The sequence below is a fragment of the Bubalus kerabau genome, chromosome 20, assembly GCF_029407905.1.
Source record: "Bubalus kerabau isolate K-KA32 ecotype Philippines breed swamp buffalo chromosome 20, PCC_UOA_SB_1v2, whole genome shotgun sequence".
In the NCBI taxonomy this organism is placed as follows: Eukaryota; Metazoa; Chordata; class Mammalia; order Artiodactyla; family Bovidae; genus Bubalus; species Bubalus kerabau.
Window position 1 is genome coordinate 33,301,494 of NC_073643.1, and position 27,169 is coordinate 33,328,662.

A 27,169-nucleotide genomic window follows, 5' to 3' on the forward strand; every position below is an offset into this window, starting at 1 on the left:
GAACAATCTCTTCCTACAACTTTTTCACATCCTTCCTACTATAGACTGAATTGTGTCCCCTCCCCAAAATGACTGTAGAAGAAAATGGCAACCCACTGCAGTATTCCTGCCTAGAAAATCCAATGGACAGAGGAGTCTGGTGGGCTCAGGGGGTCACAGTCCATGAGGTCGAAAAAGAGTCGGACATGACTTAGCGACTGAAAAACAATCACCCTCAAGTCATACATTGAAATCCTAACCTCCAGTAATTCAGAATGTGACAGTACATGGAGATAGTGTCTTTAAAGAGGTGATTAAGTTAAAATGAGATCCTTAGGGTGGGTGCTCACCTAATTTGCATGAGGCGCTGCAAGGACACAGAGACACAACTAGGGAAAGCCTTTCAAACAAGCTCCTTCCTGTCTCCCTTCCTGAGTATCCTTAAGTGAAAGTCGCTCAGTCGTGTCCAACTCTTTGCGACCCCGTGGACTATACAGTCCATGGGATTCTCCAGGCCAGAATACTGGAGTGAGTAGCGTTTCCCTTCTCCAGGGGATCTTCCCAACCTAGGAATCGAATCCAGGTCTCCCACATGGCAGGCAGATTCTTTACCAGCTGAGCCACAAGGGAAGCCCAAGATACAAGAGTATCCTTAGATCCTCCGTAAAATGAACCATATAGACAACAATTGACCCCAAAGAACATTTGCTCCTATGTGCCAATGCTATCTTCCTATGTTTTATGATACCATAAAAATAATAGACTATATATCTGAAGCAAGTCACCTTGCATCAGGAGAGACGGCAAAGGACACAACAGGTCAAACCTCTCAACCTTTGTCCACAAGCCTAGAAACACATGTCATGTTCAGCCTGTATGAAAGGCTGTCTGATCTGCAAGGGCATCCTCTAGATGCAGCACAAGTGAGAGACAGGAGCCTGAGATGTCACAACAGTATCTGCATATTCCTTCATGTGATTTCCAGACACACAAGTGTCCCTGGGCATCATTTTAAAACCATGGGCTGTTTAATAATAAAATTCCAGTCCCAGTGATATTAAGGCTTCATGGTCTTTCTTCTGTGAACATTTTTGCATGCATCACTTAGGGTGAAAATGAAAGGAATCCCTTAGGCTCAAGCTGATCACATGCACTGCTGTAAATCTACACCCACATGATAAAAGCAGTGCCCCTGCACTTGGAGTATGTCTTAAAAAAAAAAAAGTTGAATGAATAGAGGCACACGTCTTATTCTAATCTTTTGTTGTTTAATTAAAAATGTTTACCAGCCAATTAAACTTTTACTTAGATTGTTAAATAGTGTGACAAGTCTCATCTAGAAAATTCAGGTTCACTGCATGACAGAGCTTTCCTAATTAATAATGCTGTCCATGATACACAAAAGTTCTAAAGGCTACTTCACTGGCACTAGAAGAAACCCAAGACATAGTCACCATGCAATTTCCAATTCATATTTTTCACAGTATTTGTATTTGACATGAATGGATATATTTGGAACCTAAGCGACTAAACAACCATAATAAAGCATCTGGGCACAACCTTTCACCAACCAATCAACATGTAACTTTATTTCATATGTGTTTCTGTTTAAAGACACCTTGTTTACAATAATATCATTGATGTATTAAACCTAGCCTCTCATTCAGAACAGTCATTATATGTTAATATTTGTATTGAGATGCAGATGGTGACTGCAGCCATGAAATTAAAAGACAAAAAGTAAGAAAAGTAATGACCTTGGAAGAAAAGTAATGACCAACTTAGACAGCATATTAAAAAGCAGAGACATTACTTTGCCAACAACAGTCCATCTAGTCAAAGCTATGGTTCTTCCAGTAGTCATGTATGGATGGGAGAGTTGGACTATAAAGAAAGCTGAGCGCCGAAGAACTGATGCTTTTGAACTGTGGTGCTGGAGACTCTTGAGAGTCCCTTGGACTGCAAGGAGATCCAACCAGTCAATCCCAAAGGAAATCAGTCCTGAATATTCATTGGAAGGACTGATGCTGAAGCTGAAACTCCAATACTTCGGCCACCTAATGCAAAGAACTGACTCATTGGAAAAGACCCTGATGCTGAGAAAGATTAAAGGCTGAAGGAGAAGGGGATGACAGAGAATGAGATGGTTGGATGGCATCACTGACTCAGTGGACATGAGTTTGAGTAAACTCCAGGAATTGGTGATGGACAGGGAGGCCTGGCGTGCTGCAGTCCATGGGATCACAAAGAGTCGGACACAACTGAGCAACTGAACTGAACTGAATACTTATATAAAGAAATAACACATTAGTATGAGTTGCTTTTAAAAATGGGTATATATACAAAGTGTAAGAGACTAAAGACCTGTGGCTAATTACTGAAGAGAGGGAACATAAAGCAAGCAGCAAAAGCCAAAAAAGGAAAGAGGGTAAGGGGGATTTCCAAACGACACATAACCTCTGTTTCACTACCAAGATTCTAAAATGCTCTCCCGAGAAGAAAACCATCTTCTGCCTCTCTGATCAGGGACTGAAGATCACTGCAGTGAAACAAGAGATGTGACATCTAGAAATGTTGACAGTGTTGTGGGGCATTAACAAGATCAGAGATCATAAGTAATCTGCTCTGTTAAGTAAATGTATGTTGGGGTATAAACACCACTAGATAGCCTTTCAAGTGCCATACTCTGCATTGCTATTCCACAATTATTTGCACTGGAAACATGAAAAAAAAAAAAAAAAGGAACCATTGGTATGTGGCAAAACTGGGTACAGGTAGGTCCATCTACCCAAGAAGAAGATAAACTGTCATTAACCCTTATTCGTTGGTTGTGTTCAAAGTGAGCAAGTAAAGTAAAATGACTCTTGCCAACTCCTTTAATCATAGGCAAAAAGTCAGTTTTTCTTTCTCCAAGACAGTTTGAAAGGAAGTTGCATCTTTATATTTAGTATGAAAAGCCAAGCGACAAAGAACCACCAGGAGCTGATATGCAAGGGGTCCCTCATCTCATGCTTACATTGGTATGTATGCTCCCTCAATGGAATGACATATAAGAAGTCCATGTATTATTAAAATCACTTTTCTCCCTTTAAGAGCAAGTTAAAGATACATATGGAAAACTTCATTATCTGGAACAATTTCAAAAATTTATATCCTGATGATAAGATTTTCAAGGTGTCCCCAGGTTCCCTATAAACATGAGCTTTGACCATGGACTGTGCCCCCTTCAATACTAAGACATGTTTGTACTTAACAACTACTATGAGTTGTCATGATGTGCAGTAGGTATAGCTATGGAGTAAAATCTGTGCCTCCCCCAGCAAATTCATATGGTGAAACAATTCCCAATAGGATGGTATTTGGAGATAGGGTTCTGGGAGATGATTAGGTCACAAGCAGGGGCCCTTCAAGAATGGGATGAGGCCCTTATAAAAGAGACCCCAGAAAGATCCCGCAACCCTTTTGTAGTGTGAAGTTATACCAAGAAGGCAGCCATCTATGAACTAAGAAGCAGGAACTCAATCCCACAATGAAACGGCCAGCATCAGATTTCCCAGCCTCTAGAACTGTGAAAAATAAATGTTTCATGTGTAAACCTTTCAGTCTGTGGTGTTTTTTATCACATAAGCATGATTGGTCAAAGACTGTTATATGCTACAGAGTTGCTATGAACACTGAATTAGTGAATGCTGAACCATTGCTCCTGGTGAAAACAGAGGATTACTTTCCTGCAAGCATCTGAACATGAGCTCCCCCAGTGGTTCAGTGGTAAAGAATCTGCCTGCCAAGGTTTGATTCCTGGATCTGGAAGATCCGCTGGCATAGGAAATGGCAACCTACTCCAGTATTGTTGCCTGGGAAATCCCATGGACAGAGGAGCCGGACAGGCTACAGTCCATAGGTGGCAAAAGGAGTCAGACGCAACTTACAACTACGATAAAGCATCTGGGCACAACATTTCACCAACTAATCAACATGTAACTTTGTTTTATGTGTCTCTGTTTAAAGACAACTTGTTTACAACACATCACTGACTCATTAATATTAAACTCAAGGCCAAGAGGACCACCACTCATGCCTGAATGAAACATATCTCTATAAAGCACATCACAGCCTTGCTGCGCTCAGAAAGATGAGAAAGCACTCCAGGGCCATGCTCACAGGCCACTTTAAATGGTGAATCACCCCAAAACCCCACAAAATGTGAACAACGTGACGCTGAAAACACAGCAAAAAGGACACCTGTTTATAGTATGAGCTTAAGAAGAAAGAGCATTGTTCAACCGTAACTCAGAATTGACACACCAGCTAAGTCACATTTGCCACTCTGCACATCTGTGAATGAGCATGTAAGTGCCACAAGAGGCGATTTGGGGGTTTCAAATAACTTTTTTGCACGGAAGCAAAAACACAAAATAGAATCCACAAATAATGAGTACAGACGGTCTCACGTTAAGTCAGGCCCCTTATGGCTCATTACACCCCATCTTCTCCATCTCCAGTCACCTCTACCCTGCACACGCCGGGTACCTGTATTCTGAGTAACAAGTGCCGGTTGGCATGCTCCAGCTTCTTCTGTCTGTTTTCAAGCTCTTTCGCGCGTTGCTGTTCCCGTTGCAACTTTCGGATATAGTCCACGGATGCTTTTAAAATGGTTCCCTTGTTCCAGCGCATGTCTCTGGAATGAAAATGGAAGGAAACAAGAGAGTTTTAGTGTTGGATGCTCCATGAAAATTCAATATTCAGAGCATTCAGTTTCTCAAGATGAAATAACAATTAGAAGTTGAGAATCACTGTCATTGACTGAGTGCTAGTCATGTGCTAGACACAGTCTACTCACATCTTCTACTTCATCTTACTTCAAACAGACAGGCACCTGGCAAAGGAGGGCCACTGGGCATGTGCTGAATCAGAGATGATTCAAATAGCCTTCCATTCCAGAGCTACATGAAGGCAGAGTCAGGACTTAAATTTATGTCTGTTGATGACAAAGTCAATATTCTTAAACACTATATTCAATAGTTACAGCTTTCTAGGATTATAAAATTAAAACAGAGTAATATACAGTTAAAAAAAATTCTGTGAGATCCCACTACTTAATTGTATGCATCATAAAAGTGGCATCCTTGGGTTTTATCACGAATATTCATAGGCTGGTTATAAATTCTCTCAGTCTCCATGTTCTCATCAATAAAATGGTGATGCTATGCTTCTGTGAGCAGCCCCATAGGTATGTTGCTGGAATCAAAGTAGACACTTTATATGAGTATGCTGAGAAAAGTCTAGAATACAGTTTCAACAATGGAGCAGGCGCTGTGCTAGGATTCAACATCATAGTTACCACAGCTACCTTTAAATAGCACTTGCTGCCTGACAGGTACTTTTTAAAGTGGTTTAATCATAACAACCTCAACTGGTAGACACTAATATTATCCCCATTTTATAGACTGAAAAACAGAGGCATAGACAGGTTAAATAATTTGCTCTAAGTATACAGCTAGGAAATGGTCGAGCCAGGAAGCCTGGAGAATCTGGTGCCAGACTCCATCCCCTAAACCACCTTCCTCTCAAGAGACTGAGTCCTCAAATCAACTAGACTAGATAGAAATAGTCTGCTCCCCGCTCCCCTCCTTTTTTTTAACAGGTAAGAAAAATGAAATACTTGCGGAGAATTTCCTCCCCAAGTCACACATCTAACAGGTTTTCTAATTCAAACGCAGGCAGCCTGAGCTTGGTGCCTTTGGGTTTTTAACCACTATTGTTCTAATGCATTCCTATATAAGAACATTAAAAATGCCATTAAGGTGTAGATAAGGTTGGTGGTTTAGTAGCTAAGTCATGTCTGACTTTTGTGACCCCTTGGACTGTAGCCTGCCAGGCTCCTCTGTCATTGGAATTTTCTAAGCAAGAATACTGGAGTAGGTTGCCATTTCTTTTTCCAGGGGATCTTCCCGACCCAGGGATAGAACCTGTCTCCTGCATTGTAGGCAGATTCTTACCAACTGAGCTACCAGGGAAGATGTAGGTAAAAGCGAGTTGAAAAACTTAGAGCACCCCAGAAAAATCATTAAGAATAAAATTATAACTACATAGTAATATTTCTATAGTGCTTTAAATTAACCTGAGCTCTTTTATAGAAAATATCCATGATAATAATGACAATGGTAAAGCCAAAAACAATTTTATGTATGGAAAATCTCCTATGCCATAATCTACAGCTGCTAAAAGCAGATTGGAAGTATCAGCTGGGACATGTGAATGGTGGTGGTTATTTGCTAAGTCATGTCCGACTCTTTCAATCCCATGGACTGTAGCCTGCCAGGCTCTTTGTCCATGTGATTCTCCAGGTGAGAATACTGGAGTGGGTTGCCATTTCCTTCTCCAGAGGATCTTCCCGACCCAGCAACTGAACCCAGGTATCCCGCATTGCCGGCAGATTCTTTACCAACTGAGCTATGAGGGACATCCCATAATCTATAGCTGATAAAATATCTGAAGTATCAGCTGGGATGTGTGAATGGAGGAACATTACAACAAGCCACCAAGTAATTGATCCTCACATGGCTTAGATGGAGAACAAAACAGAAGCTCTCCCATGAGATGTTGAGTTTACAGCCCCTGGAGAACTCCCTGGGGCTGATCCCTGGGGTCTGGGCACCAAAAATGGCAACCCAGGGAGGTGTCCTGAGATGCTAAGAGTGAGCACAAAGCCAACCTGTTCAGGGCTAAAAGGAAAACAACAGACCTGCCTCAGCAGCCAGAGAGAAATAAAATTATAATGAAAGATGCCTTCACTAGGCCAATAAGGTGAGAAACCCGTAATTAAACATGAAAGCAGATACTCTGGTTTTAAGAGGTGATGATTCTAATCACTTGGGCTTCCCTGGTGGCTCTGATGGTAAAGAATCCACCTGCAATGCGGGAGACCTGGGTTTGATCCCTCGGTTGGGAAGATCCCCTGGAGGAGGGCATGGCAACCTAATCCAGTATTCTTGCCTGGAGAATCCCTATGGACAGAGGAGCCTGGCAGGCTACAGTCCATGGTGTCACAAAGAGTTGGAACGACTGAGCAACTAAGCACAGAATTAAAATCACTTACCTTGGGTTTCACTTCCTTGTGAGACCCAATTAATTAATTATGCTTTGGGGTTTTCAATTTTTTTTTTTTTTTTTTTTTTTGCAATGAGAGCAATCATTTTTTTTTTTTTTTTTTTCTCACACAGAAGTGTAAACAGATCCCCAAACATAAGTCACTAAAGGCAGACCTAGTCTAGGGTAGGAGAGGGTGTGGGGCTGAGACTGTAATCAGCTTGACTATGTCTCTATAGCAGCCCCAAGGTCTGTGACAGAAACCTGGCTTAGGACAGAACAGATGCGGTCCGCTGTATCTTAAAACAATGCCTACAATTAAAGATTGTTATCAGTTCAGATTATAAACACATAAGTATTCTAATACAATAAAGAAGATATGCAAATAGAGGCTTTCACTGCAGCCCCATAATTTCATAATATGTTGCTAAAGAGATCCATGTGCTGCAGTTTAAAAGAATATGCTAAAAAGTGAAAGCTGATAAAGAACAGGAAAATGGGAATTCAATTTCAACTATCATGCAAGACTGACTATAGGAAATGAAGGTCACAGCCCCTTCGTAGGATGCATTTGTGCTGCAGAACTGAGTATTTGAATGTTTTGAGTTTCAAAACGGCTTTCCTTGAAACCTGGGAAAGTGAAATGTTGATGATGGAGACTTGGCTTGAACATTCATCAAAACCACCTTAGAATGGGCAATGGTTTTGTCACAAATTCTCTGACAATAATGTGAATAGCAAATTTAATAAGCCTTGCATGAATAATGCTTGATTTCATCTTTACATTTTATTAGGTAGCTAAAAGGTCATATTCAGAGGCTAATTTCATAGAATGCCTGTGGGAGCCATTAAAATGTATACATCTTCGAGCCCTTTACTTCAAATGGGCCAATTTCTAATGGATAAAAATTGTGTATTTGTTGTCCTATTTGCTGACATTGCTGGTAGGAAAATTATCTTTACAACCGTAATCTCTGAAAGAGTGCATTAGAGACTGGAAGCTGAAATCCAAATTAGCTGACCAGTGCTTATAAGAGGATTAAAAATTTCTTTTTTTCCCCTTGATTGGTAAAACAAACAAAGGGCATATAATTTGGGGGAAAAAAACCTGACTTTTTATCTACTGAACATTGTTAAACTTGAAATCTCCAATATCAGCTCTCAGTGCCTATATTATATGAGTTTAAAAGCAAATAAATAGCCAACAAATCTTGCTTTATCACCTACTGTAGTCTCTGTCCAGTATGAACTGATAATTTTTTTAGTAGTTTAGTGTTTGTCAAAGAATCTCAGATTTCAGGAAGCCACCTTCCCACCTCCAAAGCTGAACAGCTCACATCCAATAATCTTTTTGAACAACTCAGTTCACTTCTCTTGAGATTTTAGTTTGATGAACCAACCAAAAGAAAGGAGCAAGTGGTATGCATAAATGAAACCAAAGGAAGAAGGGATCCTTCTTTAGTTTTATCTGCACACTTTTTACAACATATGAAAAAACATTAAGGTATGAAAAAATATATGATGCAATTGTACTCACGGATCATTTGACTTGGGAATCAAAGTACCTAGTTCCTTAATGCGGTCATTTATGTTAAATCTTCTTCTTCGTTCAACTTCAAAAAAAGAGCACAGGAAAGGGCTATTAGTAATGGTGCCATATACGCATTTAGCACATCTCATTAAAGGCATGTGTGTATTATCTCTGCTTGGTTAGGACAATGAAAACCTGAATCTATATTTCCCAGTTACTTTCCTGGTTTTGGTACTGAGGTTAAAGCCCTTTAAAAGATGAGCCCCTTTAAAAGATGAGCCCCTTTAAAAGATGAGCTACCTTAGTACAGAGCTGTATCATTTATGAAGCCCTGAGATTATAATTTCTCATTTGACCCTAGTAACTCTTGAAATTGGAGCTACCATCCTCAGTTACAAATGACAAAACTACCTAGGTGATATCAGAGAGCTGACGAGGACACAATAAGTGGAGAACAGCCTGACGCAATAAGTGGAGAATAGCCAGTACTCGACCCTGATCCTCCAGCCCAGGGGCAGCAAGTTTTCTGCAAAGGGCCAGATAGTGAGCTCTCTGTAGGCCAAACAGCAAAAATAAGCATATAATTAAGTACCTACACAGCAAAAGAGAAAACAGATTTCCATAAATTTTGTGTTGACAAAATTCAAAATGTACTAATATTAACTGAACACGATTTTGGATGATGCAAGTTTACTAACAAGAATCACTGGATATTGAAACTTGGATTTTATATAATTTTCACATATCATAAAATATTATTCTTCGGGCATTTTAAACCATTTAAAAATGTAAAAAAACATTCTCAGCCTACAGGCCATACAAAAATCTTTGCTCCAGTCCAGGAATACCCAACAGAAACATAATGTGAAACTACTAAAAACTAAAGTTTCACATGTAGTTTTTAGTTTTCCAGCAGTCTGATTAAATGAGTAAAAACAAAGAAGTGAAATCTACTTTAATATTTTTATTAAACTCAATATATCAAAAGCATTATAATATCAACATGTAGACTATATAAAAATTTATAAATATTTAACATCCTTTTATCTGTACTAACTTTTCAAAATCCAGTGTGCATTTTATACTTGCAGCAACTCACAATTTGAATTAGGTACATTTCAAATGCTCAACAGGCAGACATGTCCACTGGCTACAATAATGAATAAAATAATCCTAGAAGTCAAGCATCTTCAACTATACTATGCATCCTAACAGCATTCTTCTTTTATAAATCCAGTTGTACGTTCAACTGAATAATCATCTTCTTGGGGGAAGGGGAGTGAAATAGTAGGCATATGACTTAATAAATGTTTTAAATTTACCTAGTCTGAAAAGAAATTCCAAATAACTTAAAGTCTAATAAATTGGATTAAAGGTATTAATATTTTACTTTGCATATACAAAATCTAATATATATTTATATTTGACTCACTAACATTCTGCATGCTTAATAAACAGTATTATTCACTACTTTCTCAATGCATATTGCATTTTTTTCTTAGCTGAGTGATTATTTCTAAGATTAAATTAGTTATGCATAACACAGTCTTATCATCAGACTTTTATAAAATAGAAATAGGGATAATCACTGGCTCTGAAGAAGAAATTTTTGGACGTCTGATCTAGCTAACTTCTTCCAAAACACTGAAGCATGACATGTTTTCTTTTTCCAGGCATAAAATATTCATAAAAAATCAAATATTACTGAAATATATAAAATGAAATAAAAGCCTCTAATGAGCCTGATACCACCACTGTAAAATTTGTTACATATCCTTGGTGATTATTTTTATGTTCTAAGAATAAGCACACACGTGAGCTAGGGGTACACCCAGGAAACAGATCTTGAGGCTCTTCTTGATCTACATTCACTTCCTGGTAACCTCATTTAGTACTATGGTTTTGAATACCACATATACAATGATGACTATCGTATTTGCAGCCCAAACATCTCCCTGGAATTCTAGACTCGTAAGTCTACTACTAGAGACTTAGGAAGGTCATATGGAAGTCCTCCATATAAAGGTCCAATGGGCAGCCCTGACACTCCAGACTTCAGCCCCTGATCTTCCTTTTTTCAATAAGCTTCACCCACGGGCTTTCTTACCTCAATGTAACTCCATTTTTCCAGTTGCTTAGGGCAGAAACTTAGAATCAATTCTGTAACTCTATTTCTTTCACATCCTATATTCAATCCATCAGCAAAATCTGCTGGGTCTATCTCTGAAATATTTCCAGAAGTTGTCCACTTCAAATCTCTGCTGCTACCTGATAGAAACCATCAGCATCTCTTGCCTGGATTATTGCAGTCCTCCCAAGTGGTACTTCTACTTCACCCATGCTCTTCATTCCCTACCCCCATTAGTCTATCTACAGTGCATAAGCTGTGAAAACATGAGTCAGAGCTTGTTAATCTCTTGCTGAAAAACCCTTCAATTGCTTGCCCTTGAGGTGTCCTCCAGGATCTGGGAGTTCCCATCCCTCTATTCTCATTTCTCTTCCTCTCCTCCTCTGATCACGTTTGATTGTGACTCATCTGTGTTCCTCCTATCTTCAGCTGCATGAGCTTCTTGCTCTTCCTCAACCAAATCAGACACACTCCCCACTTTAGGACCTCATATTGCTGTTCCCCCTGCCTGGAACACTCTTCCCCCAGATATCTGAAAGGCTCTGCCCTCACCCTCCTCGAGTAGTGACTCAAATTTACCTATGAGCCCTCCCTGACTGCCTATTTAGAAGGGACCCACCTCCTCCCATGCCCATCCCAACACTCTACTCCCCTCTCTGCACTGCCTCCTCATAGGACTTTCTGACATCTAACATCTACATATTTCATTCATTCATTCATTCATTTAATCATAGAGCTGTCTACCATCTAACATTTGCATGTTTCTATTTATTTATATATGCTTAATCATTGATGTGTTCCAAGTACCCATATAAGCCTAGCACACACTAGGCCTCCAACAACCATGAACCGAATAAAGTATAACATCACTAAAGCAGAATTACACGAAAACCCATTCTGCATCTATCTTTTCTCACTTAACAGTGTACTGTTGACACCTATTATCATCAACATTTGTATGTACTACATTTTATTTTTAATTCAGTGCCTCCCCCCCAACTATATTTTTACTATAAAAGTGATATCATCTTGAAAAAAATGGCAAAACATGCAAAAGTGTGTAAAGAAAAAAGTAAGAAACAACTCTTCACACCATCCAACATCTATATGCCTGAGGAAATTGGCAATGACAAGGCTGACTCCTAGATCTTCTAAATACACACACACACACACACACACACACACACATACACAGTGTGTTCCTTTTACATAATGGGATCCTATACATATCGTTGTGCTGTTTGCTCTCCTCATTCAGTAATTCGTTGTAGACAGATGAAACAGACCAACACCATTCTTCTTAAGAGCCACTGAGTGCCCTTTATAAGGATGTACCATAATTTATTTTTTACAAATCCGCTACTGATAAATATTTAGACTATTCCCAATGTCTTTCTTTTTCAAAGTATAATGACTACTTTTGCTAGTGGTCGCATGTACTTTTTATTCCCCTCACAGTACTTAGCCTGTGCTGAAAACACCATCTGCATAAAGCTGTTTGCTCACCCATTCTGTTTGCCCCTGACTCACATGTAAGCTTCTCAGGATAGGAGACAAATCTGTCTGTCTGGTTTACCTCTGTAGAAAAGTGCCTTATACATAATGGGGCTCAAGAAGTAGCTACGCATGAATAAATGAATGTAATCTTTAGCCCATTTTGTCAGAAACTCTTACAAGATAAATTCCTAGAAGAGGAAAGGCAATGGGCAAGTGAACCTTGAGTATTAATTTCTAACGGTTCAATGAAATCTTAAGACTGCTTTATTGTCCTCAGAGTTGGAGCTGATAATGTTTGCACTTTACAGACAGCCCTGAACTTGAGAGTCCTGGTGACAAAGTAAAGGCAGATACTGTTTTTGCCAACATCCAACTTAGTTTTCCACATTTCAGTTTTGGAGAAGCTTTAGAGACTGTCTCATTATCTGATTTCTAATGTATTTTTAAAAGAAGAAATATCTTAGAGTAAAGTTACTTAGAAACCAGATGAGACTTTTGAAATATTAGTCAAAATCTCTTGGTTAATAGGTGAGAAAAGTTTCTTCTAAGTGAAAGGGTAACTGGGAAGAGCAGGATCTCGTCAAAGAAAACACACAGACACAACCGCCTTCCCCGAAGGACTTAGCAATTCCATTTCTTAGAATTTACCCTGGAGAAACTAACTCCGCTGTACACAGAGAGCCATGTCTGCAAATGTTTGCTGTGGCACTGTGTATAATAGGGAGAAACTGGAAACAGAACTAACACTTAGCAGTAGGAGGATTACTAACTATCACAAGTCACATGTGGAGCACCATGCAACAATTTTTTTAAAAAGTAGATCTAGATAAGTAATAGCAAAAGGTCTTTAGGACACACGGTTGAGTAAAAAACCAGGCATCAATATGAGACTATTTGTGTTAAATCATAGACCAAATCATTCTATTATAATCTCTGCGTGCATAAAGGTGTGTATTCTTAAATACACAAGAAAAGGTTGCTAAGACAAACAACAAATTGAACAAAAAAACCAACAATGATTATTTTTAGAGCTCAGAGAAGAACTGTGAGCTTATCCTATCATTTTTACATGGACAAAGTGTTCATACATAACTTCATCCTTAAAAATCAATTTAGGAAAAAGAGGACAGAGGATCTTGATATGAGAAATTCACACAGACACAATTTTCTACTTCCAAGTTCAGTCCTTCTTTTCTTGCAGCCTCTTGAACTTGCTTATGTAATAAAAATCTTGAATTTTCATAGGAAAAAGCATAAAGATGTGATCAAGAGCAAATTAAGCATGTAAGAAACTAATTTTAAATGTTAGAAGACTTCTATTTTTTCTGTTTTAATGCTAAATTATTAAAAAATTTTTTTAATTTTTATTTTACAGTACTGTTAGACTTTTAAAAATCACTTCCTCATAGAAAGTTATACAACAAATGGCAATTTTTCTACTGATGCTGCTGCTGCTGCTAAGTCGCTTCAGTCGTGTCCGACTCTATACAACCCCAGGGACGGCAGCCCACCAGGCTCCCCTGTCCTTGGAGTCTCCAGGGAAGAATCCTGCAGTGGGTTGCCATTTCCTTCTCCAATGCATGAAAGTGAAAAGTCAAAGTGAAATCGCTCAGTCGTGTCCGACTGTTAGCAACCTCATGGACTACAGCCTACCAGGCTCCTCCGTCCATGGGATTTTCCAGGCAAGAGTACTGGAGTGGGGTGCCACTGCCTTCTCCTATAGAAGACCTTTTTTAAAATCACAGTTAAAGTCAGAAATTTGGGAGGCTACCTCATCTCACTCAATGACTCTCCTCCAGATGTTTCATTTTTTTTCTTTTAAATCTCACTGGAGAAGGTGATTCCATAACCTCCTTTTGTTAGTTAAGTTCCAGTGTGAGCAACTTATAATTGGGTAGTCAGGGATCAAAATTCCCTCTTAGAAAAAAAAGGAAAAAACCAGTCCTCAAGATACTGAAAACAAGTGTGTGTATGTGTGTGTATATAATTCACTTTAACCTGAGATTAAAATATGAGGCAAAGTATATACTTTGGACTCTTCAAAAAACAATTTTCTTCCATAAAAAATATACCTTTAACAGGTAAAATCAATTTCCCTTCAACATGCCTGGAAACTTTTTGATATAAAGGAGAACATCAACTCCAATGTAATAAACATCAAACCAACTTACTCAAGTTGTGATTGTCCTTTTTTTGTCTCTCTTTGGCCAATGCTCTCGCTTCAGACTCTGTGGGAAAAATACACGCTGTGCACATGAATGAAGTCATTAGAAACCAGAACTTTTCAAGGAACACAGTGGTGTAAATTAAAAAAAACACTTCATTGTCTAAACAAATGGATGTTTATCTGACTTAACTATAAATAAAAACAGAGTTTAAAAATTTTTAACTTTGAATCAAAGACTTCGTTTTTTTTTCAAAAGCAATATACATCCAATAAATGCAAACATTTAGCTTCTACAAAATGGTAGAAGACCAGTAACAAAAATGTCTGACAGGCTGGAACAACAGACAGGTACAAACAACAAAAAAATAAATAACCAGAGATTATGAGAAGTTGCTGTCAATAGAGTATTGTCAGCAGTCAAATTTTCTTTTCAGGAAATAGCACTTTTCAGTCTTTCTTTGATATGTTAACACACTGAGACAGAAACTGAGCCAAGAAGCTCCCAAACTGGATCTTTAACTGGTTCATGGAAATGAACTCATTATTTAAGAACTTTGGGTTGCTTGACTAATCCTGGGGATTCGGGAACCTCTGTTACTTTCCTTTCAGAAGTGATATAAAAACATTACATTATCATAATCCAGAACTGTACTTTAAAATAGATATCGTTGCATAATTTATAGCATATGTATTATATTATTGTAATGTATTAGATATTATTAGGTCAGATTTGCTGACTTGTAAGCCTCTTCTTTTTTGTGTATAGTGTGCTGCTTCCTGAGCTACCAGTGTTCAGAACCTCATTTCCTGTCCCTTTACTCTTTTCCTGCCATTTTACCCTTGTCCAGACTGGACTGGTCACTTTCTAAGATACCAGTGACTCTAGAGATAGTGTCTGTTATACCTGCTTTTTTAAAAAGTTTAATAAATGTATACCCTCTTCACCCATTTCTTATATCCTCTTTCCCCTTGCTGCTATGGTTTTCTTTCTGAAGAAACAATCATATACATAATTCGAAACCCTATTTTACACTCAAGAATTTTATGCATGTCACTCTAACCATATTATTTAACACATAACCATCCTTATTTAACACAAGTTTCATTTAGCTATGTTTTCTAAAACTTCATTGTATTATTACTTCCTGGTACGATACCTATGTGTTTGTTGGCTTTTGATGGTTTTTATGTATTAATCATCTTTTTAAAAACCAAATCAATGTCTTTTGTTTTAATGTCTTTCTCCTGCCACAATTTTCTGAACTTTTGTTTTTGTTCTTTCAAAGACACGCTTGAATACAAGAGGAATTTTTTTTTTTTGCACCAAATCTATATTCCATAGTCTCAGTCTATTCACCGAATCCTGTAGGATGCAAGGATCAAATAATAAAAAGGGTTCGGATGAGCTGAAGGCCATAAAATCCAGCAGGGTAGAATGCCAGTTCTAATGCAGTTTCATCGTGTTTTAATGGCCAAATGCCTTCCCTAAAGCGTTAAACAAAAATGACGAAACAGGTAATTTCACACTTGCCTCAAGAGCAAACGATACCCATTGCTCCATTTGATAAATTATTTTTTCACTCTGTGAGTGAATCTTTTGCACGTGATAGAGCAAAAGTAACAGGAAGCATCTTAAGAGGTAAGAAACATGTCCTTAGTCTGTCCCAACTGTGGGTCTGAACGTGTGTCAAAGGAAAATTCAGATCAGAGTTCTCAAACTCAAATGCTACTAAGGGCCAGGAAAAATCCAGACTGGGAGTGTTCTGCTCTCACCCCAAAGGGGACAGCGGCCACAGACTCAATGATGGCAGTCATGGAGGAATGGGGACCCGATTCCCAGCATCTCAAGTAATACTGGAAACCAGGATTTTCAAGTATAAATACCCCTTGCTAAAACATAGCTCAATGTCTTAACCACTGCACAGACCTAAAAACATAAGTGTGTGAGTTGGAAATAGTTCTGGAGATCACTACTTGGATAACTTTGCTGAACAAAACATGAACAGAAAACTTCCAGTGAGAGGCACGTTTGCTGAGAATTTACCTGTGAGCTCCCTTTTTATGTTGGGAAGGTTGGCTGGGCAGGAGTTACTGATGGTGAGGCCTGGGGGTGGCAGGCCTTGATTTCCATAAAGGTCAATCAAGTTTCCAGAGACAGGTAACTGGAAAGAGAAAAAAACAGTCATGGAAATGAATCATTGAACGATTCCTAAATTAGTCAGCTAAAACCCATATCCTATTCCAGACTGTATTCACATATATACATCATTGATACTAGGTATAAAACAGAAAACTAATGAGAACATCATGCTGATGAGCACAGGGAACTCTACCCAACACACTGTGGTGACCTGAATGGAACGGAAGTCCCAAAGGCAGCAGACATAGGTACGTGGGCAGCTGCTTCACTGTGCTGCACTGCAGAAACTAACACAGCACTGGAAAGCAACTATACTCCAATAAAAACTGATTTTAAAAAAAGAAATGATTTCATGTAAAAAATATTTGTTAATACAGGAAATGAGATGTTTGCCATTTCATCCATTCGCAGATATATGGTCCTCTTAGGGGTTCCCTTAGAGACAGGAAAGGAGGCAGAATCTCACACACATCAAATCAGCATACAACCCATCTGATAGGTTTATCATGAGCATCGAGACCAAGGATAATGTGGTGAAATCATTATCTATAGCATCTAGTAGCTTATGGTAGATGTTCAGTAAATATTGGCTATTATTATTATAAGTCATGTTCTATGTGGCATAGCTTTGTAGCCAAGTCCGGTTTTGCATCAAAGTCAACTTTCTTCCTTCCTTTTCTTCCTCTCTCTCTCTCTACAAAGAAAAGTAATGAAAAGTGTTTTCTTATTGGAAAAGAAATGATATCCTTACTATTATACTAAAAAGGTATTTTCCTTGAAACTGAAATCTTTCACAAAGCCACAAGAGGGAGCCCACTGACTTTCATAAAAGAACAAAATGTTAACACTTAAAAAAAAAAAAGAAATATTGAGCCTTTCCAAACGAGCTTAAGAGTGTTTGTCTCTTGTTCTGAACTGAATATTTTCAAGCAGTGAATCTGTTTTATCCCAACAATGACTTCCCTTTGTCACGTATACATTTCCCTGTGACTAGCTCTCTGCCATGAGTTTGATATACTCAGTTTTATAAACATATGAGATCCAAGACATTTCCTTTTCCCACTCCCTGAAATAAAGGTCTAAGTATTAATTGCTGGAAAACAGTTAGGTGATCTCATTACTTCCATGGCAGAAACTTCCCATTTCCAGCTCAACTTGAATAATTTCTGAAACTATCATTACCAGGTGAGAGTTTATGTCTTTAAGCCCTTCCTTTACTTGACTATACACTCTGAATTTTACTCTAATCTGAGAAAAGTAAATGTAGTAGCATTTAAGTATGATTAAAATACTCAGTAATGCAGATGTACCTGGTAGAGGCTATATCACAATATAGCATGCGTCATTCTTTCAAATAACCACTAACATACAGATTAAAAGATACCATGAAATAAAGATAGAATCAAATGTGTTTCCTCTCATTGGGAGCCACCAGGTATCATATTCCTGTCATGACTTCTAAATAAACACTCTATGAGCTAAATCCCTAGGTAGACAGATGGGGGAAGACTGCAGAGAAGAAGATGTTTTCCAACAGGTTAATATGACACGTGCTCTAGGGGTTGGGGGCTGTTCGAACAGACAGATCAGCAGAGCACATCTCTCTTCTCCATTCAGTCTTTTGTTCCTTTGTGAAGACAGCATCTAAATTATGCATATGAAATGGATTACACATATCTCACTATACGTATACATATGAAAATGTGATAATGTAAAATGCCCTTGAACCATATTTCAAGGGCCTCTAGCTAAGGAGCTGATAAAAAAGTGACTATGATTACTAGCTGTCTTAGTGGTTTAATATGAAACAGGTCATCTTCTCAGGTCAGCCTTGCCCTGTGTTTAGTTTTATTCCTGTCCAACTTAATACAGCAAAGTAAAAGACGCTCAAATGTCTCGATACAGCACTGTAGAGTCAGAGAGTCAAAAGTTATAAAGCTGGTATGACATCTGGTAAGACTTCGAGATTCCAAAGCTTTATCCTCCTCCTTTATTGTTGCTCAGTCGCTCAGTCATGTCTGACTCTTTGAGACCTCATGGACTGCAGCACTTCAGGCTTCCCTGTCTTCCCCTGTCTCCTGGAGTTTGCTCAAGTTATCTTCCTATCCTTCTAGAATTTCAGATTTGGGAAGAACTATCCGGTATTAATGGGCTTCCCTGGTGGCTCAGAGGTTAAAGCGTCTGCCTGGAATGCAGGAGACCCGGGTTCGATCTCTGGGTTGGGAAGATCCCTTGGAGAAGGAAATGGCAACCCACTCCAGTACCCTTGCCTGGAGAATCCCATGGAGGGAGAAGCCTGGTAGGCTACAGTCCATGGGGTCGCAAAGAGTTGGACACGACTGAGCGACTTCACTTTCACTTTCATCTGGTATTAATAAACCAATAATGTGACTTGAGATTCAATGCCACAAGCTAAAAACAATTATTTCCATGGCTTGAGAAATAAAGATCACATGTGCAAACTGTGTGCAAAGCATGCAACTGTGTTATTATGATAATTTGTTATGAATAAATAATAGGCAAGTGATAAACACAACTAACTTTAAAAAAACCTCTAAGTTATCACTGGATCGATACTGAACAGATATGTTCTATTATCAACTTCTCCAGGATAAGAATATATTTTCTAACCACAATCTAAAGGAAGATGTTATGTGTACATATACTTAATAAATGCAGACTCACAAAAAGAGAAAGAGAGGGTGAAAGAATTGAAAACTGGGGATAAGACAAAGAAAGACACAAGGGGGCGGGTGGAAACAGGAAGAGAGACATACACAGAAGAGTTGGGGAGAGAGAGAGGGATGGGCAAGTCGGGTGGAAGCGGGGAGAACTCAGAAAGAAATGGATTGCTGCTGCTGTTGCTAAGTCGCTTCAGTCGTATCTGACTCTGTTCGACCCCATAGACGGCAGCCCACCAGGCTCCCCCATCCCTGGGATTCTCCAGGCAAGAACACTGGAGTGGGTTGCCATTTCCTTCTCCAATGCATGAAAGTGAAAAGTGAAAGGGAAGTCGCTCAGTCGTGTCCGACTCTTCGAGACTCCATGGACTGCAGCCCACCAGGCTCCTCTGTCCATGGGATTTTCCAGGCAAGAGTACTGGAGTGGGGTGCCATCGCTTTCTCCGAGAAATGGATTGAGTAGGGGTTAAAAACTACAGAGAAGACTGTGTGGACTGACAGCAGGGCTGACCAAAAAGAGAGATGAATTAAAATCTTTGGAACAAGACGCCTTATCGGGCACTCCACTGAGGTCAAACATCATTACTTCCAGTTGAAAAAGCAGCTTATAACCCTCTGGAGAGTTCTTGAAAAGATTTCTCGCTTCGGCAGCTTTTCCAATCTTGCTGGTTAGGAGTGGGCATCATAGAGCCTGCTGGGATATTTTGCTGAGGAAAACTTAATTTTGTGGGTGCCTACTCTGAACCAGGCACAGAGGTTAAAAGGCAATCTTTGTAACTTATCATGCTGACTTTACAAAAAGGAACATCAAGGTATTGCTCTGAGTGCAGGTTTCTGATAGGAGGTTCACATTGCATGTTAATCGTATTATTGGGAGGAGAGCAGGATCAACCTGCTGATAATTTTCAATAATCAAATAATCAATAATCAAAACTGCAATTTTCAATTAATCTCCAAATGAACCTGAGCAAATAAAAACGCAGCTGCTCACTAACTGTGGGTACTCAAATTTACAAATGAATGGTGCAGTCATTTACATCCTGGGCTAAGGAGCCAGTGACTCAGGTTAGAAGCTGCCTCTGATGTGCCAAATGATATTCAACTCTGTGAGGTGAGATGTCCCTCTCTGAAAAGTAGCAGTCATATCACCCATCTCACAGGGTTTTGTAAAAAGTAAACAAGATAAAGTGGGTGAAACAGGTGGTGCAGTGATAAAGAATCTGCCTGCCAATGCAGGAGACGCAGGAGATGCGAGTTCGATCTCTGGGTGGGGAAGATCCCCAGACGAAGGGAAAGGCAACCCAATCCAGTATTCTTGCCTGGAAAATTCCATGGACAGGGGAGCCTGGCAGGCTACATACAGTCCATGGGGGTCACAAAGAGTCGAACATGACTGAAGAGGCACGCACAAGTGAAACAGAGTACCTGCTTTTAAAGTGACTGATAAACTATGTTTCACTGTTCAGTCACTCAGTTGTATCCGACCCTTTGCAACCCCATGGACTGCAGAACATCAGGCTTCCCTGTCCTTCTCTATTTCTCAAAGTGGCTCAAATTCATGTCCGATGAGTTTTCCTGAAAGTATATTCTTTGTCTACGGTTTTTTTCGCTCAGTCATGTCCACTCTTTGTGACACCATGGACTGCAGCTAGCCAGGCTCCTCTGTCTATGGGGATTCTCCAGGCAACAATACTGGAATGGATTGCCATTCCTTTCTCCAGGGGAACTTCCCGACCCAGGGATCAAACCCGGGTCTCGTGCCTTGCAGGCAGCCTCTTTACTGTCTGAGCCACCAGGGAAGTCACAGTTTTTGGGCAGTCAAACTAATTTTCACCTTGATTAACAGAACTATCCGCCACATGAATTACCAAGCATCCCGTGGATTGCAATGCAGATCTAAGCACAGAAATGAGGGGATGTGTGTGGCTAAAGTGACTACTCCATATTCCAAATCTTTTTCCATTGGGGTGATTTTGCCCCTTTTCCCCAGGGGACATTTGTCACTGTCTCGGACATTCTGAGTTGTCACTGTGAGATGGCAAGGTGTGAATGGCCCCCAGTGGGTAAAAGCCAGGGATCCTGCTAAACATCCTACAACAGACAAGACAGTCTCCACAACAAAGGATTATCCATCCCAAATGTCAACAGTACCAAGGTTGAAAGACTGCTCTAAATGATGGCTTAGGCTCTTTATATTAACAGCTGTTACTTATGAAAGCTACTCAAAGGGAGGCTGATTAAAATAATATGGATTTCTAATTGAAAATCAGTCTCCTAGCCATGCAAATTTAGGAAAAGATTCAGTGGTTCCCTTTCTCATTTTGAAAAATTCCCCCATAAACACAGGTAACTTCATTACTAGGTCAAAATAACACTTTTAAAGCTAAGGAAGAGCAAGCACACCTTCTGTTAATATGAATATATTGTGTCTTTGCAGGGTTTTTATCCAGCACATTAACCTGATGGACAAGATTTCACTTCCAGTGCATGAGCTGTACCTTGGACAGTAAAAGACACAGTCCAATTAGGACAAATAAAGAGAAGGTAGACACGTGTGCGTATGTTCCCTAAACTTTGTCTGAATCGAGTTCTTCAATGTTCTGCTCCACCAAAATGAATATTTTTCCAAGTAAATGATAATTGCAAAATGTTATTATTTTTTTTCTCCCTGGATGGTCCCCTTCTCTGAATATCAATTAAGTACTGTAAGCAGAAGTAAACTGGGACTTTTATTCTTTGTTTGCGATGGTACAAGAGGGCCCTTGTGCTCTCAGAATAGTTATTTCTAGACTCCAATTCCCTAAGGATAGTTTCCTCTCTAAGTGTTCCTTCCACTTTATTTTTTAAAACAGTTAACTTAAAATAGACCATTTCAAAGAACCAACTAAAAGGAAAAAAATGCCCAACATAAAGAATATTAAGTTTAAACTTCACTGTGGGGAAAACATTAAAATGTTAGTAAGTTGTAGTTGGTTCTATTATTTAATTCTAATAATTAAAACCCAATTTTATCAAGAATAAGAGCTAGTAACTAACATTTAGTGATGGCATAGGTTCTCTTGTTTTAGATGCTATTATTATCCCCATTTTCCAGCGAAGGAAAGTGAGGCAAAGACAAACTCACTCCAGAGTATGTACTGAACTCAGATGTCTGGCTGAGAGCCTGTGTTCCTACCTTCTGTGTTACCGTGTCTTTCTGCCAGTTGTAAAATGCCGAAATAGTTTCTTGTGGGAAAGCTCTGATGTGGAGAACACAGAAGAGAAATGGGGACCAGGACAAGGTCAGTGCCCCCTGAGGGCACTGGAGGTTACTCTTCTCTTGACTGGGGATTAATTAAAGTCTGCCCTGGGGATTCTTTCTTATCTACGGACTCCCCTGAGATGGTCTCTCTGCTTCTGAATTATCCTTCTCCATTCAAAGTCTGAAGTGGTCTCCTTTTCTAAACTTGTAAGCCCAGTGAGACCAGGAAGGAGACCTGACTCATCTGCATCCATAGCACCTCACTCAGCACTGGTCACATGTGAGGCATCTGCTGCTGCTGCTGCTGCTAAGTTGCTTCAGTCGTGTCCAACTCTCTGTGACCCCACAGACGGCAGCCCACCAGGCTCCCCCGTCCCTGGGATTCTCCAGGCAAGAACACTGGAGTGGGTTGCCATTTCCTTCTCCAATGCATGAAAGTGAAAAGTGAAAGTGAAGTCGTTCAGTCGTGTCCGACTCCTAGCGACCCCATGGACTGCAGCCCCCAGGCTCCTCTGTCCCTGGGATTCTGGACAGTACTGGAGTGGGGTGCCATCACCTTCTTCTATGAGGCATCTAATAAAGGCTAAATCAATCTTAAAGTGAGTTCAGGAGCAATCAGACTAGGATATCTACTCCATCGTAGACTGACCGAGGAGACACGGGTATTCAGTCTAAAGGTCATGTCTTCAGAGGGTTGTCACAAGGACAAGTTCTCCACGGGGCAAACTGGGATCCACATCCACAGAGAGACTCACTATGAGAAATATTTCCATTATTGAATATGATATTATTCTAACATAGAGCTGGCATATTACAGGTGCTGAGTGAATATCACCCGGATAAAATACTATCAAAATTATTTAAACTATAATAAATTATATATAATAATTTAGACATTGTTGAGAACAAGCTATGTTTCCAATGCTAAATGCTGTACATACTTTAGGGTTTCCCAGGGGGCTAGTGGTAAAGAGCCTGCCTGCCAATGCAGGAGACAGGGGTCTGATCCCTGGGTCGGGAAGATCCCCTGGAGAAGGAAACGGCAACCCAATTCACTACTCTTGTCTGGGACAATCCCATGGACAGAGGAGCCTGGTGGGCTACAGTCTGTGGGGTCACAAAAGAGTTGGAAAGGACTCAATGACTAAACAACAACAATTCATAATTTAGGAGATGACCATGTCAAGGAGAAACAATGATCAGTTTCATTTTACAAATAAGGAAATGCAGGACTTCAAGAAACCAAGTAATGTGCAAGGCCAGGCTGTAAACGGCAGACTTAGGATTTGAATCCAGGTCTGACGGTAAATCCTCAACTCCCAACCACTGCATTACACTGCTTCACTTGTGAGTGTAGATTTGGAAGCTTTCAAGAAGCTGAAAGCCTGATATTTTGAAGGGGAATACAAAGGATATGCAAGAGGAAATTAAGGCAGTGAGTACTAGGTTAGATCAGATGACATCTGTGGTCCTCATCACTGGGGAAAATTTTTAAAAAAAGAATAATTTAAAAGAATCATGTCAATCCTATAGTTCTCCTGAGTATGCGCAGGTATCCATTTGATGCCACTGGAAAATTACCACCCTTGTCAGCAAAGTTCTTCTGAAATGACTTGCTGCTGCTGCTGCCGCTAAGTCACTTCAGTCGTGTCCAACTCCGTGAGACCCCACAGACGGCAGCCCACCAGGCTCCCCCGTCCCTGGGATTCTCCAGGCAAGAACACTGGAGTGGGTTGCCATTTCCTTCTCCAATGCATGAAAGTGAAAAGTGAAAGTGAAGTCGCTCAGTCGTGTCCGACTCCTAGCGACCCCATGGGTATATGTAAAAATTATAAATTCCTGAGCACAAGCTCCTCCAAGGTTTTTGCTCCTGTTCGTCCTAGGATTCTGACTCCTGACAGGCACAGTCTGCCTCACGGATGCATAAAGCTGAAAGTAAGAGGGTTCCACAGAAGCTGACCCAGGGCTCAAAGAGGGTGGGACGAGTTTGGCATGGAAACATTTGTTAGAAATAATATTTAGTTCTTTCAAAATGGGGGGTGAGTTTAAACGGGCAGTAAATTGACAAAACTAAACAATCTAGAAAAAACTCAGAGGTTTTGAGGGGAGTCCTTACTCCTCAAGACTTCAAGAAGGTGACTTAAAGGACTGGATCAAGAAAGAAAAGAAAACGTAACTATAAAAATTTGGTTTTCTAGGGATTTTGGTTTAAATAAGTAAAAGCTACTACATTCCCTTGCCAGGGAAATTTATCATTGGAATTTAGTCTTTAAAAAAAAATTCTGTGGTTAAAAAAAATATGATTTAAAATTCACCATTTTTAATTATTTTTAAGTGTACAGTTCAATTGTGTTAAGTATATTCACATTGTTGGGCAGCACAGCTCCAGAACTTTTTTATCTTGCAAATCTGAATTTCTATAACCACTAGCAACAACTCCCTTTCACCCTTTTTACCACCATGGAAGTTACTCTTTTAAAAACCAATTACTACCCTGTTTAGGAAAAGCATCTTAGGAACTTGTGTAGAAATTCAGTTCAGTCCAGTTCAGTCTCTCAGTTGTGTCCGACTCTTTGAGACCCCGTAAATTAGTGGTTTTTAAAAGATGACTCTATCCTCCAATCAATCTTGCTTGCTTCAGACTGGCTCCCACAATCCGAACCAGCTCTGGCCAATCTATCCTGTAACTGTCCTGAACTCACTGGTTTCTGTCAAGTGAGTGTGTGTCAAGTGTGTCAAATCTATCAGCAATACTGATAGATTTGCTCGGTTTGTGTCAAGTCTGAAGTCAAGGGGAGATTCTGTCAGCAACCAGAGTCCTCTGTTTAGTCCTGAATGGTAGGTTCTTCCTCCAATTCCAGGGCTTGTCTCTTAAGAGTATAGTTACACCACCCCTAGATTGTCCAGCTGGTGAATATATTATGCAGTCTTAAATATATTGCACCCTTAAAGCTGTTTGTCCATTTTATTTTCATTTCAAAAATCTGAACAGAAGGCTAGCATATTCTTGAACTCTTGGTGAAATTTAAATGTTAATGAAAATAGTATACCCCCCAAAACATACTAATTACTAAAGAATATGACAGTCTCATGGCATTGCTTGAATAGAAAACAGAAAATGATGGGACTAGGCATTCAAAGTGGAGAAAGCAATGGCACCACACTCCAGTACTCCTGCCTGGAAAATCCCATGGGCAGTGGAGCCTGGTAGGCTGCAGTCCATGGGGTCACTAAGAGTCAGACACGTTTGAGCAGCTTCACTTTCACGCGTTGGAGAAGGAAATGGCAACCCACTTCAGTGTTCTTGCCTGGAGAATCCCAGGGACAGGGGAGCCTGGTGGGCTGCCGTCTATGGGACACACAGAGTTGCACATGGGCACACCAGTTGCACTCTGGTCGCACAGAGTCGGACACGACTGAAGCGACTTAGCAGCAGCAGCAGGCATTCAAAGATGTACCGTGTCCCAGCTCTGACACATCTGAGCTGTATAACCTAGGGCAACACAAGCTAACCTTTCCTAACCCTAAAACGGAGGGCAATGATAGCATCCCAACATGACTCAAGGAATTCCTGCGAGAACCAAGTAAGACGCAAACGGAAGGAGTGAAAGAAAATAAACTCTACAGGCAAGGCTCCAACTGCAGACAGGAATACTTAACAGAGAAGAGCAAATATGACCCCTGCTTAATGAACTAAAATTGGAATAAATTTGCCATTGAATAGGGGCAAACTGAACGTCACTTAATCACCTGTCAATAGTAAGGGATCTCCTTTAAAAAGTGTATTATGTTTTCAGGCCGACCAGAAAACCACTGTAAATAACACAGCAAACTGTATTTCCCTCAGCAGCAGTATACTAAGTTAGGCAGCAGATGTGGAGGGGAGTTAGAAAACCTAGCATGTTATTGAAAGTGAACTTGGACTCCAGGGAATGCAGAGTTCTTTATCATGGGGTTCCTGATAAACTCACGAGCAATTCTTAATTTCCAATGTCTGAGTCATTTATCTGTGATCTTAAGATATTTCTCTGCCTCATGAATTAACTTCTCAAAGAATCACTTGCAAAGAGAAACTGAAAATTCAGGAACAGGGAAAAAACACTGGAAATAATATCTCAAGCTTTTCTTTTAGAAAAATAAAAAGATCACCAATACCGTATTTGCCATTTGCAAGGCGGGATCCATCAAGCCCAGGATTTCTTCATTATAACTTGATTCTAGGCTAATGATGTCATCAATTACATCATCCATCTGAGGGAAAAAGGCAATGGAAGAGAGACAGATATAAGCAAAAACCGTGCAAAGCAATCCAAAGAGAGATCCATGGTCTTTCCTGATCTAAAGAAGTAACACTCTTTAGTTAGAGTCTAAGAGATGACTGTCCTCTTTCTCTCCAAAGGAGTACATTACTGAAGACCATTAATGCTAATGAGTGATGAGGAGGATGATACATGCAATCAGCACATACTGAGTGATTACTAGGTGCCAGTCACTGGGCTCGGGGCTTTTTATGGACTAACTGATTTACCCTGACAATAACCCTACCAGAACAGGTGCTATTATTACAGCAATTTTTCAGGTGAGATACATGAGAAGCAGCTTGCCCAAAGTCACACATCAAAGAGGGGTTGGAGCCACAGTTTGAACTATGCTTTCAATTGTTGTATAAAACTGCCTGCCCTAAACTGGAAAGAGGAACCAGGAAACTTCATCTTG

General features: G+C 39.9%; 1 protein-coding gene across 6 annotated transcripts in view; it reads right to left on the reverse strand.

Annotated features, from left to right (window-relative positions):
• The window catches only part of MITF (melanocyte inducing transcription factor), a 230,149-nt gene that overhangs the window by 4,873 nt on the left and 198,107 nt on the right, over nucleotides 1-27,169 (reverse strand). For all 6 annotated transcript variants that reach the window (XM_055558625.1, XM_055558628.1, XM_055558626.1 and 3 more), the window contains 5 exons: nucleotides 26,609-26,704; nucleotides 16,436-16,553; nucleotides 14,396-14,452; nucleotides 8,606-8,681; nucleotides 4,510-4,657 (listed from right to left, as the gene is read on the reverse strand). In XM_055558625.1, the coding sequence (XP_055414600.1) occupies nucleotides 4,510-4,657; nucleotides 8,606-8,681; nucleotides 14,396-14,452; nucleotides 16,436-16,553; nucleotides 26,609-26,704 (495 nt within the window). The remainder of the gene's footprint in view (nucleotides 1-4,509; nucleotides 4,658-8,605; nucleotides 8,682-14,395; nucleotides 14,453-16,435; nucleotides 16,554-26,608; nucleotides 26,705-27,169) is intronic.